Source organism: Sphaeramia orbicularis, chromosome 15, assembly GCF_902148855.1.
Source record: "Sphaeramia orbicularis chromosome 15, fSphaOr1.1, whole genome shotgun sequence".
Lineage (NCBI taxonomy): Eukaryota > Metazoa > Chordata > Actinopteri > Kurtiformes > Apogonidae > Sphaeramia > Sphaeramia orbicularis.
This window is the reverse complement of record NC_043971.1, coordinates 54,461,153-54,475,992: the sequence shown is the minus strand read 5'-3', so window position 1 is coordinate 54,475,992 and position 14,840 is coordinate 54,461,153. Positions and strand designations below refer to the sequence as shown.

Sequence of the window (14,840 nt, the reverse complement as noted above, 5' to 3'; positions counted from 1 at the left end):
TTTTCTATATATATATAATTTGAACAAAGTAGTCGGTGACTTTGTGATTAGTCCGGCTGGTTGACAGTCTTGTGATGCAGCATTTCTCATTTTCCTGCTTGTGTCTGTCATAATATGACAATATATACACACACACAGAGAAAAGGCTTTTGGTTTAATGGAAGACAACTACTGACCTGCTGACAACTGACAGATGACACATCTGTTCCATTAAGCAGAAAGGAGGACAATTACAGGCTCATTCCACATGTTTCAAAGGCTGAGAGTGAGCAGACAGCCACGGATCGTACACTACCGCTGCAGGTAGAACGTACGAGCCACTAAGGCACTAACCGCAAAGGGAGGGATTATTACGACCACACTGACAAAACAAATACAATATGATGTAATATTGATAAGAACAAAGTTGTATTATTTTGAGAAATAGTAGCCAAAACACTATTGTGAATAAAACAGGAATATAGATGACAACTTACAAGAACAGGATAATATTTTGCAGAATATTTAAATTTTATTATAATAGCCATATTTTGACAAAATATATTTCCCAGCTTTGATATAGTAACATAACTTTAGTGCTGTCTTATTGTGACTTTTTATCACATGGTTACAATGATATTATAATATTGTGTGTTCCAATAAAAAAAAGGAAAATAAGAAGAAATCTCATTCTGCAGAAATAATCAGCTCCCCACCCTTGTTGCCCTAATACTCCACTGTACTCCAGTGATAGTGTAACTAATGAAAATACTCTGTATTGAAAGCTAGCTGTGCTATCTGTGCTGCCTGGAAAGAAGAGAAAACAGTGGAATCCTCCTTTATTTAGGGATCTGTAAACATTCAAGCTTAAAGTCCTGAGGCACATTATAGGAAAAAAACCCACAAGATACAGTTTAACAGGCTTCATCTGAAGACAACATGGAGACTGTGTACAGCACGTGGCCAATAGTATGTGGACAGCCTCCACTCTGCAGGTGATGGTGACACGGTCAAAGGTCAAGCGTGGTTATGGGCCAAGCAAAATGGGGTAGCCAGTGTTAGAGCTTCTGGTCTTTAAATACCATGAAACCATTAAAAATTAAGCTGGAGTATTCATGGAGCTGTGGAATTTGAAAAGTATTTTGAATTAAACCGATCAAAAACTGTCACCTCGTTTCAGCCTCTTAAAACTATCAATCCATCTGCTAGTCTAATAAGAAAAATAAATAATGTGCAAATTTTAGACAAAAAAATGTGTATTACATATTATTATTAATTCCAGTTTTAACATAAGATGGAAGAAGCCATTCAAAGGTTTACTCCAGCATAAGGACAGGGCTGTCCACATACTTTTGACACAAATGCGTCTCTAATATTAAGGCCTGCTGTTCCTATATGTGATCAGCAGAGCAGTGACCGCCTGCGTTAAAGCTGATTACCTAACAGTGAGTGGCTTCAGTTTGGTAGAAAAACCTAAATATCAAAGGATGAAAAAAGAAAAACAGAAATCACATTTACACCGCTGCTGCACAAGTGTAAACACCACCAAGAGGTTCTTAATGTTTCAATAAGTGCTGAAGATCCAGCAGAGATAACACAGCTGGACAGGAACAGACAGGTAACAGACAGGGAGACGTAACAGACAGGTATGCAGCAACAGGTGGACAGACTGGTGGACAGACAGGTGGACAGACTGGTGGACAGACAGGTGGACAGACAGGTGGACAGACTGGTGGACAGACAGGTGGACAGACTGGTGGACAGACTGGTGGACAGACAGGTGGACAGACTGGTGGACAGACTGGTGGACAGACAGGTGGACAGACAGGTGGACAGACTGGTGGACAGACTGGTGGACAGACTGGTGGACAGACAGGTGGACAGACAGGTGGACAGACTGGTGGACAGATAGAAGGACAGACCACAGCCAGGTGGAGACAGAATGATGGACAAACACACAGGCTGATGGACAGACTGGTAGACGTGTGACTCTATGTAAAGATGAGTCCAGCCTCACTGTAAACTTTGAAGACCTTCTCGATGGCATTGACGTACGCTGCTGTCCTCAGGTCCAGACCCAGGTTGTATCTGTTCGCTGTTCGCATGATTTGCTAGATGAAGAAAAAGACCCAAAGAGACGTCAACAGAAAAGAATCATCATCACTCACTTATCCACATTCAGGACTGTCAGCTGATGTCACTGGTCATGTGATTGTTGTTTACACCGCCATGTTGGTAGACATGCTATCTGGATCCACAAAGTCCCAACTGCTGCTTTATCTGCTGTTTTTCTGTGGACTGGTGTTTGTGTGTTCTGTTCTTTGTGAGTCTGTCTGCTGTGATAAAGGCTCCACACATGAGTTTAACGTTCACCAACAACAGAGACTGGAGGTCAAACCAGTGTTCCCAGCTCCAGCCGGCTCCCATCAGCCGTACACCTGCCGGCTCTGAACTGGTGAACCAGCCCAGATGTTCACTGGAAACGCTCCATCAACTGTCTGTCCTAAAGCCCCGCCCATCTGCATCATGTGACTGGACCTCATGTGGAAGGCTGTCCCATAGTTACAGCAGACCGGCACAGACGGGGGGGCAGTACTGTCACCAGCTCCAGCTGAACTCAGCGGTGTCGCCCGCCGTAGCTCCGCCCACTTCCATCTGCCTCACCCAGCTGAGGAAACTCAAAGGGAGCAGGTAGATCCACAACCACTGTCTGTAGGTGATGGTCCAGGGGAAGTCCTCCTGGAGGTTTAAAGGGTCTGCAGCACCGGACCACATGAGGACTGTTCTGGTTTTACACACCGCTAAGGCTACAGGCACGCAGGCTAACAGTACTGAGAAGCTAGGCTAACTATACTGAGAAGCTAGGCTAACTGTACTGAGAAGCTAGGCTAACTGTACTGAGAAGCTAGGCTAACTGTACTGAGAAGCTAGGCTAACTGTACTGAGAAGCTAGGCTAACTATACTGAGAAGCTAGGCTAACTGTACTGAGAAGCTAGGCTAACTATACTGAGAAGCTAGGCTAACTGTACTGAGAAGCTAGGCTAACTGTACTGAGAAGCTAGGCTAACTGTACTGAGAAGCTAGGCTAACTGTACTGAGAAGCTAGGCTAACTGTACTGAGAAGCTTGGCTAACTGCACTGAGAAGCTAGGCTAACGGTGGTAATAAGTGTAAACAGCAGTGGGCAGAACAGAAGCAGCGCTGCCCCCAGTGGAACCCAGCGGTCTGTACGCAGAACTGATACTGGTGAAAGAGGAGGAATAAACGGCACACAGGAGTTTAGCAGGTCCAGCCTTTAACACGTTGTACGACCCAAGGAAAGCTTGCCTAACAATATGGCGTCGTAAACAGAAAACCACCTGATCATGTGACGTTTGTGCAAAACCTGAATAGTTCTGATAGTTTTTATTCTATAGTTCCACAGATGTTCTAGTTCAGTTTTCTGTGCATCAACTGCATACGTGTCTCCCCCTACCTCCTCCTTCTCCCCCAGTTTCTCTCTATCTCTATCACTCTCTCTTTTCTCCTCCTTTCCTCTCTCTCTTTACCCCTCTCTCTCCTCCTGTCACTCGTCCATCCTCCTCAGTCTGGTTCTGCTCCAGGTTTGTTCCTGTTAAAGGTCCTTTTTCTTCCTCTGTCTCCTCTCACTAGTGTTCACTCCTGTTGGATTCTGTTGGTTTCTGTAAATTGGCTTCAGTCTGGTTTGGACCAACTCTACATGTAAAATGTTATGAGAGAACTTTTGTTATGATATAAATAAAATTTGATTGATTGATTGAAAATGTATCAGAATCAAAAGTGAACAAATGACAAACATTAATACTGCCGTCATCCAATTTATTATTTCAACCAACAGTTCAGTCCCTGAATTCACTCCATTAGATTAAATTAGATTAGAGGATGACATCTAACGCTCATCTTCTTCACGTATATTACTTATTACTTACTTATATATCGTTACTTGTCAACTACTATTACTATCATATTATCATCACTTTATTACAATCATTATTAGTAGTTACGTTATTATTAAACTATATACACACATACATATATTGTGCATATTATAATAGTATAACATCATTGTTTTATTATTATTGCTGCTTTATTATTTATTTCTACTAGTATTTTTTGTGTGCGATGGCCTTTTTTTCACTACTGTTTTTTTATAGTTATTATTACTACTTTTTCCTTTGTCTTGTAATATTTCTTATATGTACACATTTGTTATTCTGCTGCTGCTGGAACCTTCATTTCCTGAGGGCTGTGCACAAGGGATCAATAAAACTCAATCTAATCTAATCTAATCTAATCTAATCTAATCTAATCTAATCTAATCATCAGTATCCGCCCCTGAATTTAGTCCATTACTAGTCTAGAGCAGAGATTTTGGACTTGGGCTAAGTCTCCTGGAAACTGTATAAGTCAATGTACTATTCTTTTAGGAGTGTGTGTGTGTGTGTGTGTGTGTAGGTGTGCGTGTGTGTGTGTGTGTAGGTGTGTGTGTGTGTGTTACCCTGGCAGAGCGCTCCATGGTGAAGGCCAGACCTGAGTGAACAATGTCCTTCTCAGACGCTCCCTGAAACCACAACATATTGTTACACGATCCTCAGATCCTCTGTAACAGGTGAGCAGTTCCTCTACCAAGTAAACCAACAAACCAGGTGAGTTTAACCCCTAAAGACATAAACATGTATCAGCATCCAAAACCATCAACTGATCTAAAATGTTTAATACCTGTTGATCCACTAATCCTATCAATACATGTCAACACAATTTGTCAGCTTTTCATCATCTGTTAATATATATTTTGCTGCAGAAGTCACGTCATCTTCAGTTTTCTCCATTTTTATAAAGTAAGTTCTGAATTTACTCTGAACTTTAATGAACATCTATGTGATGTTGGTATTAATTAAATATAAGAAAATATCAGATTTTCTCTGAAAAGTGCAAAATGTAGAGGACTGTTTTAGAATAAATGGTAATACATCATTTAGGAAAAGTGTATTGTAGAGAAAAATGAATCTGGAAGTTGCCACAAAAAACCAGATCTGGGTCTTTAACCCTGTGGTATTCCACCCAGAGAGGCCCTTCAAAACCACCACACGTGTGTTATCTGCACAGTCGTAGTAATGCCAAAATGTTTTTAATACCGTGTTTTTAACTCTTTTACATTTCTGGCATATTTCCTCACCTTGAGCCGTCAACAAAAAATACCAAATATGCAACAACTGTCATATTTTCAACCCTTTAAATGCCATGTTTGTAATGTAAACAAACCATATTTTTTGATGCAAAAAAAAAAAAAAAAAAAAAAAAAAAAAAAACTTCTTCCACAAAAAGGTGGTACACAAAAAAGGATTAGTTATTTTTTGAATTTTTGCAGCCTGGCATATGTCAGTGATTAACAACATTGGTTAATATGCATTATTTTTTATTTTTATTTTTAAAATTATTATTATTATCATTATTATCATTATTATTATTATTATTATTAAAATTATTTTATTATTGTTATTGTTATTATTATTATTATTATTATTATTATTATTATTATGTTCTGTCCGTTCTCTGCATTTACACCTGTATTTCTGTCCGTTCTCTGCATTTATGTCTGTTTTTCTGTCCGTCCTTGGGGAGCTTGCAGATGTGAACCCAAACGGAAAATATGTTGCAGTACCACCGGGGACTGTGGGGGGCAGTGCTACGATTAGAAGAGAATAATTTCCAGAAATGGCGAAACTTTTCAAAAAGCGATTGTGAGTTGGTGAAAAACTACCGACATTTATGACAACTCACACTCTTAATATCAGCATGAGCAACACCTCCTCTGTCGTCACCATGTTTGTAATCATCAACTTTCTTCTTCTCTAAAAACTCTTGCTGTTTTTTTGGTATTTGGTATTTTCTTGGTGTGTTAATTCAGTGTGGCGCCCTCTGGTGGATTGATCACCAAATGCTCATTCCAACACAACGTAAGCATGGAAGTAAGAAGCACAGGTGGAAAGTAACGAATTACATCTATGCACGTTACTGTAATTGAGTAGCTTTTTTGTGTACCTTGTAATTTTTGAAGTAGTTTTTGAAACTACTAATTTTACTTTTACTCAAATACATTTTGAAATAAGTATTGTACGTCACTTCATTGGAGATCCCTCCCATTACTGAGGAAAAAATTAAATTAAATGAAATGACCAAAAGGACAACGTGCGCGCGCACAGAATTCTGACTGCCGCATTGGATGATGGACTTCAGGCTGGCTGCAAGACACAGACGGAGGAATGGAAGAGCACGAGCTTGGTGTCGGCGATGATGATGAAGCAAAGTGAAGAAAACCCTTGGCCACATATTAATGAGCTTTTTGCTTTCAAATATAAAAGAGGCAACAACTTCATTACGCAGTATAAGCTCTGCCTTCCCAGCTGAACAGAATTTTCTGCTTTTAAAACTTCAACATCAAATCTGTGAAAGCATGTGATGTAAGTAGAGCCTTCGCGTGTGCACCTCAAATGATGTAGTCTAATTAAAACTGTCCTCCATTTGACAAAATGTGTCTTTCGCGATACCATAATTTTGGCTCCTCCACCCATTCTCATCACGACTTATCTCCTTTTCACTTACCAAATAAAAAAGACATTTAATTTGCAAAAAGGCAAGATAATATTCTTGCTACTAGCCTACTAGCAACTACCCTGATTGCTAACGTCTTCAACAAATAGAGAGCATGAATCACCTAAACCCACATTTCCATAATGGTATTTATCAGAGAATAATGAAAAATAATCGTTTTTCACACTACGTAGGAATGACCTTCATTACGTTGCTAAAAGTAACAAAGTAACTTTTACTTAAAGTAATCTTAAATGAACAAGTGTTTTACTTTTACTTAAGTAGATTTTTAGATGGGTCGCTTTACTTGTACTTAAGCATAATTTAATAAAAGGTACTTTTCCTCAAGTAGAATATTTCAGTACTTTTTCCACCTCTGGTATTAAGACAGTAATGTTTACACCCACTGAAACGCGGTTACCTATTTATATACATGACAGGAAAATAAATGAGCCTTAATGATACTAATTGGCCCAATTAGATTTAAAAATTAATCAATCTAATTTGTGGTGTGTGTGTTTTCTGCCATTATACTAGGTGTGTACTCACAGCGATTCTATCTTGGAATTCCGAAGTGGGGACGATGGGAATGGCACCACCATGTTTCCCAAATTTCCTTTCTAAACTCTCCTGGACAGACACTGCGGAAAGAGACAGAGGGAAAGAAACAGTTATTTCTCTTGGTTGCTTTGGGCTGGTGACGGGGCTCGGACATACTTACTTAGCAGGTGGTAGTTGGAGTCTCTCTCATATTTGAAGGTGAGTCGACCATAACTGACGTGATTCAGATTCTTCAACCACTCAAAGTAGGAAACAGTCACACCGCCGGCATTCAGGTACATGTCCTACAGAGGACACAAGGAGAGGAGAGAAGGAGATGAGGGAGACAAGGAGAGGAGACCAAGAAATGAAGAGAGGAGATAAGGAGATGAGGAGACAAGGAGACAAGGAGAGGAGACCAAAAGATCAAGAGAGGAGACAAGGAGAGGAAAGGAGACAAGGAGATGAGGAGAGAAGGAGACAAGGAGAGGAGACCAAGAGATCAAGAGAGGAGACAAGGAGAGGAAAGGAGACAAGGAGATGAGGAGAGAAGGAGACAAGGAGAGGAGACCAAGAGATAAGGAGAGGAGATAAGGAGATGAGGAGGGAAGGAGACAAGGAGATGAGGAGAGAAGGAGACAAGGAGAGGAGACCAAGAGATCAGGAGAGGAGACAAGGAGAGGAAAGGAGAAAGGGAGATGAGGAGAGAAGGAGACAAGGAGATGAGACTAAGAGATAAGGAGAGGAGATAAGGAGATGAGGAGAGAAGGAGACAAGGAGAGGAGACCAAGAAATAAGGAGAGGAGACAAGGAGAGGAAAGGAGACAAGGAGATGAGGAGAGAAGGAGACAAAGGCCCAAGGAATTAGAAAATAAGGAGAAGTAGCAAGGAGACATTGAAGAATGAGAAGGGGAGGACACGAAGAGAAAACCAAACAAGGATGCAAGGAAAAAAGAAGATAGAAAGACAAAGAGAAAAGATGAAGTGAGACAGACAAGAAGAGAAGGGGTGAAGGAAAAAACAGAGGAGAGAGAGAAGAGGAAAGCAAACCATTGAGAGAGAGGAGGAGGGCAACATGATGAAAGTGGGAGAGAAAAACAAGACATGAGTGAAAAGAAGGAGGCTGGAGGGGAGAGAAGATAAGGAAATGAGAGGAGGAGTCAAGGGCATGAGGAAAGAAGAAGAGAGAGAAGAGGGAGAAGAGAAGAAGTTGAGAAAAACGGACAAAGACAAAGAAGAAAGGTGAGGAGAGGAAATGAAGAGAGAAGGAAAGAAAAGAGGGAAAAGGACAGGTGGCAAGGACACAGTGAGAACAGAGGAGGGGAAGATAAGAAGAGGAGGAGGAGGTGAGAGAAGGACATGAGAGAGAGAGAAGGGAAGGAGATGAAGAGAGGAAATACACATTCTCCAAAAGTATAAACCTGCCTTTTGTGAAGCACAAACTGACTCACATCCAGCTGCTTTATATTATTCACGTCTGATCGTTTCTTTATTGTTTCAGTAAGAGTTAAACTGACCGGGATGACCAAGATGTTTCTCTCCAGGAAGATGCGATCTGCTTCAGGTGTGGTTGGACCGTTAGCTCCCTCTGCTATGATCTGAAAAGTAACACTGACACCAGATCAGTTTACCGCGGATGAAGAGCAGGATGTGCTTATCGTTTTCTGATCATCCAACAGTTACCTTGGCTTTGATCTTGTGGGCGTTGCTCTTCGTCAGCTGTTTCTCACTAGCGGCCGGGATCAAAATGTCGCAGTCGGCCTCCAGGATGTTTCCTTCATAGGGTGTTGAGTTTGGGAAGCCGACGATGGTCCCATTGGCCTGAAAGAAAAAAACCCACAAAGCATTCAGACACCAGCTAATCCAGTTTAGCCCTGCTCCAATATGAACCAGTTTCAGGTCATATTTATTGGATTATCAGAATACAGCACTAACCAGTTTGTAGTCCTCCAGCTCTTTGGGGTCAATACCGTTAGGGTTCCAAATGCTTCCGTCCATTTCTCCAATTCCAATGCATTTGGCCCCAAAACGATGGAGATACCTCATTGAATGAAGACCCACGTTACCGAAACCCTGCAAACGCAACAGCGCAGATTACAAACTGTGAAAATTAAATCTGGTCGAGAAAAAAACAGGAATCTCATCCAGAGCTTAATAACAGCTACCATGCCATTTTTTATGTTAAAGAAAAGTTTTTCCTCTAGGATATGAATTTTTGATCCAATCAGGCCCATAAGCATTTGGACAGTGACACAAATGTTGTAAACAAGCCTCTGTACACCCCTACAGTGGATTTACAATGAAACAATCAATATGTGCTTGAAGTGTGAACTTGGTAACTACATCCCCTACTCAGCAAGAGTTAGTTACAATACTGCAAAAGCAACCCAAGGACTTTACAAGGTGCAGAAATGGGATTTTCTTCAGTGGTCAAGTCAGTCACACTGACCTCAGCAGCTTTCCAGGCCATGAAAAAGCATCTTCAGAAGGAAACTCAGCTTTTGGTGATGTGCAAAGGTTTCAAACTTCAGGCAGACATTGGGTGAACTTCAGGGTACAAGCAGGGAGGAAGGAATTTACAGCAACATCCTCTCAGCTGCCATGTCTCCACTGCAGTCAGACTCACCACCAACTTAATCCGCTGCGATCATTACACAACTGATTTGGCCGTAGAATCCAAGCAGCGCCTGCACATCTGTGTAGGTCCACTTACCATACGTTATTCTTTCAATTTTAAAATCCATCGATACTTCTGAAATCTGCCAGTTCGTACTTGACTTCAGCAGGGCTTTAAAAAAAGTCGCCTGTTTTCTTTCCTGCTCTGGGTCTACCCAATCAGCATTGAGTATGCCTTTTAAACTCCACCCAGGAGTTTTTGGGGCTGTTTGGAGTACCTACTCCAGAGCAGGGACTCTGTTAGACCCTGTAAAGACATGCATCAATGACCCCCCCAAAAAGGACCCCAAAGTGCCTCTGGTGGAAACACACCAAGGATTTTCATCCAGGTGTTAAAACCAGTACTCATATTTCTCATAATCTTAGTTTGTCAAATCTCTTTTGAGTTGCTGAAAATAAAAAGCCCATATTTGTGTCTTTCAGCAACTTTTCACTGTCTCAGTAGCTGGGTTTCCATTATAGTTTTCAGCAAAATAAAAGCGATATTTCTACAACTTCGACCAAGTACTTGTAGGTGTTTCCATTGAAGAGTGTTTGGTTTCTGATGCTAGTAAAGTCCTGTCTCGTGACATATTGTAATTCTCGTAAAATACTGTATAGTTCTCGCAAGACGCTCATTTTAGAAAGATGGATGCACTGAGTTTCATGCCAAACCTCCACGCTGTTGGCACTGTAGTGTCAGTTCATCTACTGCTATTGCAGTGACTGTCTTAAACAAAAGAAGAACGAGACGTATATTCATCTCAAGGCAAAGTCCTTATTTATTTATCTGGGAGAAAACTACATCAGGAATTAACCAACGAGTTGTGGATCCAGAATTTCCTAATGACCCGGGCAAGGTTTAATAAACTGTGTGATGTAACTGAACCTCTCATAGCACCAGACTTGTCATACCTCAGGAAGCGGTTCCTACACAAAAGCCACTGTCTGTTGCCCTGTACAAACTAGCGATCTGTTCTGAGAACAGGGCATTAGGGGAGATGTTTGGCGTGAGCAAAACCGTAGTGCACAGGTGTGTGAAAACGCACAAAATGTGTTTCCATTACACTTTTGCACTATACTTCTACATCAAAACGTCTCAAAAACCACCTCATTAGAGCTTAAAGAAATTTTTTTGCAATCGTTGACATTTTTTGCAACATTTCGGTGTTTCCATTACCAGTTTTCTATTGTGTAATTTACATTTTGCGCATTTCTGAGGGTAATGGAAACCCAGCTAGTGACAAACTGTAACTGCTAACTGTGTGATTAGGGGCAGCCTGTTACATCATACTGTGTCCAGGGAAGGTACATAACTATTTGCGAGTATAAGAAAGATTAGGAATATATGCATTTTCTTACATATGCATGTTTTTTCTGTGACTGTTTTCAGCAGTAAAAATCAAAGCATCAGTTTTCTCCTGGACAAAGACGACGTTGGATTATACCTGGATGACAAAGGTCTTGTCCTGGAAGCCTGGACACATCCCCAGTTGGCTCATGTAAGCGGCTTCATTAATGAAGTTCTCGATGCCGTGGAAAACTCCTCGTCCGGTGGCAGAGATGCGACCGTGGATTCCTCCCTGGCTGATGGGCTTCCCGGTGACGCAGGCATGAGCGTTGATGTCCTGAAGGCAAAACCAAAAACAGTGACAGAGGTGAAGCAAAATGTCAAGCTCAAATTTGTCCATGAATAGTTTGTTTTCATGGAGTCAACAAAAAAAAATCCAAATCACTCAGGGTGACTGACAGCTTTTTCAAAGCCATTTCCTCTAACATAAACAACATATTTCACTGAAGAAGAAGCATTTTCCCCTTAACAAAGGGATAAGAAACCAAGAACTGTTTTTATAACTAACTTCTGTGATGTGGTGGCCACTTTTCCTTTAAACAAATTTTTAGGATATTAACATAAAAAAAAAAATCTAAACTAAAAGAGGGGTTTTTTTCACCAAAATTTCTTGATGATACTTAATACCTTCTGTTTCCACTGAAAAAGAAGAAGCTCTCCAATCTCATTGTACATTCAGTATAATGACAATAAAGGGCATTGTATTCTATTCCATTCTACTTTTTTCATCATTTTCCCATTTGCAACAGATTTCACTGGAAAAAGTATAATTTCTTTTGAAGTACTTTTGATGTTGTATCCAGTTTGCATTGAAAATATCATGCAAATTTTAACCAAATTTTCAGGACATCAACAAAAAGCAGACGGCTGAACAGATCAATTGTATACTTTGCAAACTCATTTCAAGTTATATAAATAACTGATTTCACTGTCTGAAAAAGTGAAGGGAAGAAAAAGTGGCATTACATTTTCATACCTTACATTTACATTTTCATCAAGCATAAGTTTTCTAACTTTAATTTGACAATGAAAACACTTTAAGTCAGTCTTGTGCCAAACTGAATTGCTAACAAAATACAGTTACTGCGGGATCGTGTTGTTTTCGATCCATATCGGTCGACTCACGTAGTGTCCCATAGTCGTGGCGAAGGTGTCTGCGATCCAGGACATCTCTCTCTCCCCAGTGCTCATGTCTGGAGCAGGAACATCAATACCTGGCCCTGCAGAAACACACACACATCAGGATACATAAGCTTCCACAATAAGATTAAGATCAAGATATTACTTTATTCACCCCACCGTGGGGAAATTACACTGTTAACAGCAGCAAGTACAAAAAACAAAGTGCAGAGAAGACAGGCAGAAAAACATACGAGAGTAAAACATGAAATATAAAGAGAAAAAAAGAAAATCTATTTATATTAATATCTATATAAATTTAGATTTCAAAATAATTGACTTATTAACAACACAGTTGCATATAATGTACATATACACAATAGAGTTGCAATACACACTCACAACAGAAAAACTCACTGTCAATCTACACAAACCAAAAAGAAACCAAGGATGTCTGCACTGACTTTATCACAAGTCTTTGAGGTCATTTGCTCACCGATGAAGCCTTTTTTGGCAAGTTCGATAGTGAACCTCCTGGTAATTTTCTCCAGCTCAGTGTCCTACAAAACAAACACATACAAAACTTTTCTGGTAAGTCCAAACTTCATTAGAAACTACAGTCCACCAAAACACAAGAAACAGTACAGGAATGAAAAGAGGGAAATGAAACATAAATGATGGTTATCATTTCTTTTTATATTGTGATGATTATGTATTTTCATTTTGTCATGGTCTTTTGTTCACATTCTCAGTTAAAATATTTCAAAATGTTACAATGTTTTGTTTTTGAGCTGCTTGTGCTTGTATGAATAGAGTAAATATCCCTGGGATTTTGTGCCTTAAGTCAAACTTGTTGTCTGTGAAAAAGAGTCTCGTGTCGTAAATTGGTTTTCTACTCTGGACAAATGTGAGCAAACAGAGAGAAAAAAAAAAAACATGTCCAGCAGAAGTCACATATTAAACTGAAAAACTGAACTCTGAATCCTAGAATTCCTTCAGTTCCAAAAGGTCAAAAGTCAGCCGGCGTAACACAGCTGTTGCAAGTGCAGTGAGTGAGTTTTTTACAGAAAAAGAGCAAAGGTTGAGCAAACATCCAGTGGCAGAGAGAACAGAGAGAGAAAGTTATTGACTCATCAAGTCATTGTCTCTGCCAACTGATGTCTCAGCGTTTCCTGTCAAACAACGGCACCGTCACCAGTTAAAGGAACATAGTGCTGTTAATGGACGGCATCAAATACAGAGCTGTGCACTACATCTCTGCTTCCTCCAGTCACACCTCCAGGACAGCTGCTGTTAAAACCATCTACACATTGATTCATCTGTTACACTGGGATGGTACACTCTATACTATCAACATACATGGCTTAGTGATTTGGTGATGAAACTATAACGGTTTGTTACTGTGATATAATTTGAGCGGCAGCTACCAATTATTTCTGCAATTGATTAATCTATTTATTGTTTTCTTTGATTTCATTCAATTAAAGGATTATTTGAAAAGACAAAAAAAAAAAAAACAGTCAAGATGTGAAACAGACATGTCTAAAAACGACAACTTGTCCATTATTCCAGAACCAGTTGAAGCAACATCTACAAAAAGTATAAAAGTAAAAGGATATATAAAAATATCTATAAAAATAAACAACAAACAATTCCTGTGACATCTACAAAGAATATGTGCACTGCAGTTTTCCACACATTTGGATCACACTTACTAACAACTGAACATGGACCAACACACAGCTTTGTGTTGATTTAGGATGCTTCCTGGTTGACACATTCATAATGCATAGACATTTAATAATGACACGTGCAGTAATTATAAAAGTCCGTGTGGGAGCTGTGGGGACTTACGGAGTATTTTCTTGGGTTAATCTTCACTCCAGCTTTGGCTCCACCAAATGGCACATCTGGAACACATTGATTATTTTACAACCAGAACAACACATGACTGTGTGTGTGTGTGTGTGTGTGTGTGTGTGTGTGTGTGTGTGTTTACTCACCGACCACAGCACATTTGTAAGTCATCAAGGAGGCCAAGGCTTTCACCTCATCTACAGACACATCTGTACTGTAACGGATACCTGAAACATTTAAAGAGGCTCTATTTATTAATCCACAACTTCACCAGATATTTACCTCCGCCAAGGAGGTTATGTTTTTGCCAAGGTTTGTTTGTTTGTTGGTTAGTTAGCAACATGACTGAAAAAGTTATGGGCGGATTTGGATGAAATTTTCAGGAAATGTTGATACTGGCACAAGGAAAAAATGATAAAATTTTGGTGGGGGGTGGGGACTGACATGCCTTGGCGGAGGTCTGCACTCTCAGAGTGCTTTTCTAGTTGAAACAAATGTTCACATCCTGTGATCTCCTATATGATGACTGACTAAGGTTTTAATTTGAAACAGCAGGTACAAATGCAAGATATCAAGACATGAAGTCTTGACATCTGTAAATATTAGTAAAAAAAACATTAGTGATGGTTTCAGCCATATGTCTCTAGTCCCCACCCTCCTCTTCACTGCAAAATCTGCAGAATTTATAGTCCCTCTCTGTAAAATATGCATTTATTTTCAACTTATTTCT

The 14,840-nt window shown here is 40.0% G+C and overlaps 1 protein-coding gene across 1 annotated transcript in view; it reads right to left on the bottom strand.

Moving 5' to 3' along the window:
- Positions 1–14,840, bottom strand: part of glud1a (glutamate dehydrogenase 1a) — a 29,584-nt gene that overhangs the window by 396 nt on the left and 14,348 nt on the right. Inside the window, exons 2-13 of the mRNA XM_030156159.1 lie at positions 14,257–14,337; positions 14,108–14,163; positions 12,750–12,813; positions 12,260–12,354; positions 11,232–11,411; positions 9,064–9,201; positions 8,812–8,949; positions 8,646–8,726; positions 7,310–7,433; positions 7,138–7,229; positions 4,496–4,558; positions 1–2,090 (exon numbers count right to left, since the gene is read on the bottom strand). The exon at positions 1–2,090 is cut by the window's left edge and continues 396 nt beyond it. Of these exons, the coding sequence (XP_030012019.1) occupies positions 1,971–2,090; positions 4,496–4,558; positions 7,138–7,229; positions 7,310–7,433; positions 8,646–8,726; positions 8,812–8,949; positions 9,064–9,201; positions 11,232–11,411; positions 12,260–12,354; positions 12,750–12,813; positions 14,108–14,163; positions 14,257–14,337 (1,232 nt within the window). The 3' untranslated portion in view covers positions 1–1,970. The remainder of the gene's footprint in view (positions 2,091–4,495; positions 4,559–7,137; positions 7,230–7,309; positions 7,434–8,645; positions 8,727–8,811; positions 8,950–9,063; positions 9,202–11,231; positions 11,412–12,259; positions 12,355–12,749; positions 12,814–14,107; positions 14,164–14,256; positions 14,338–14,840) is intronic.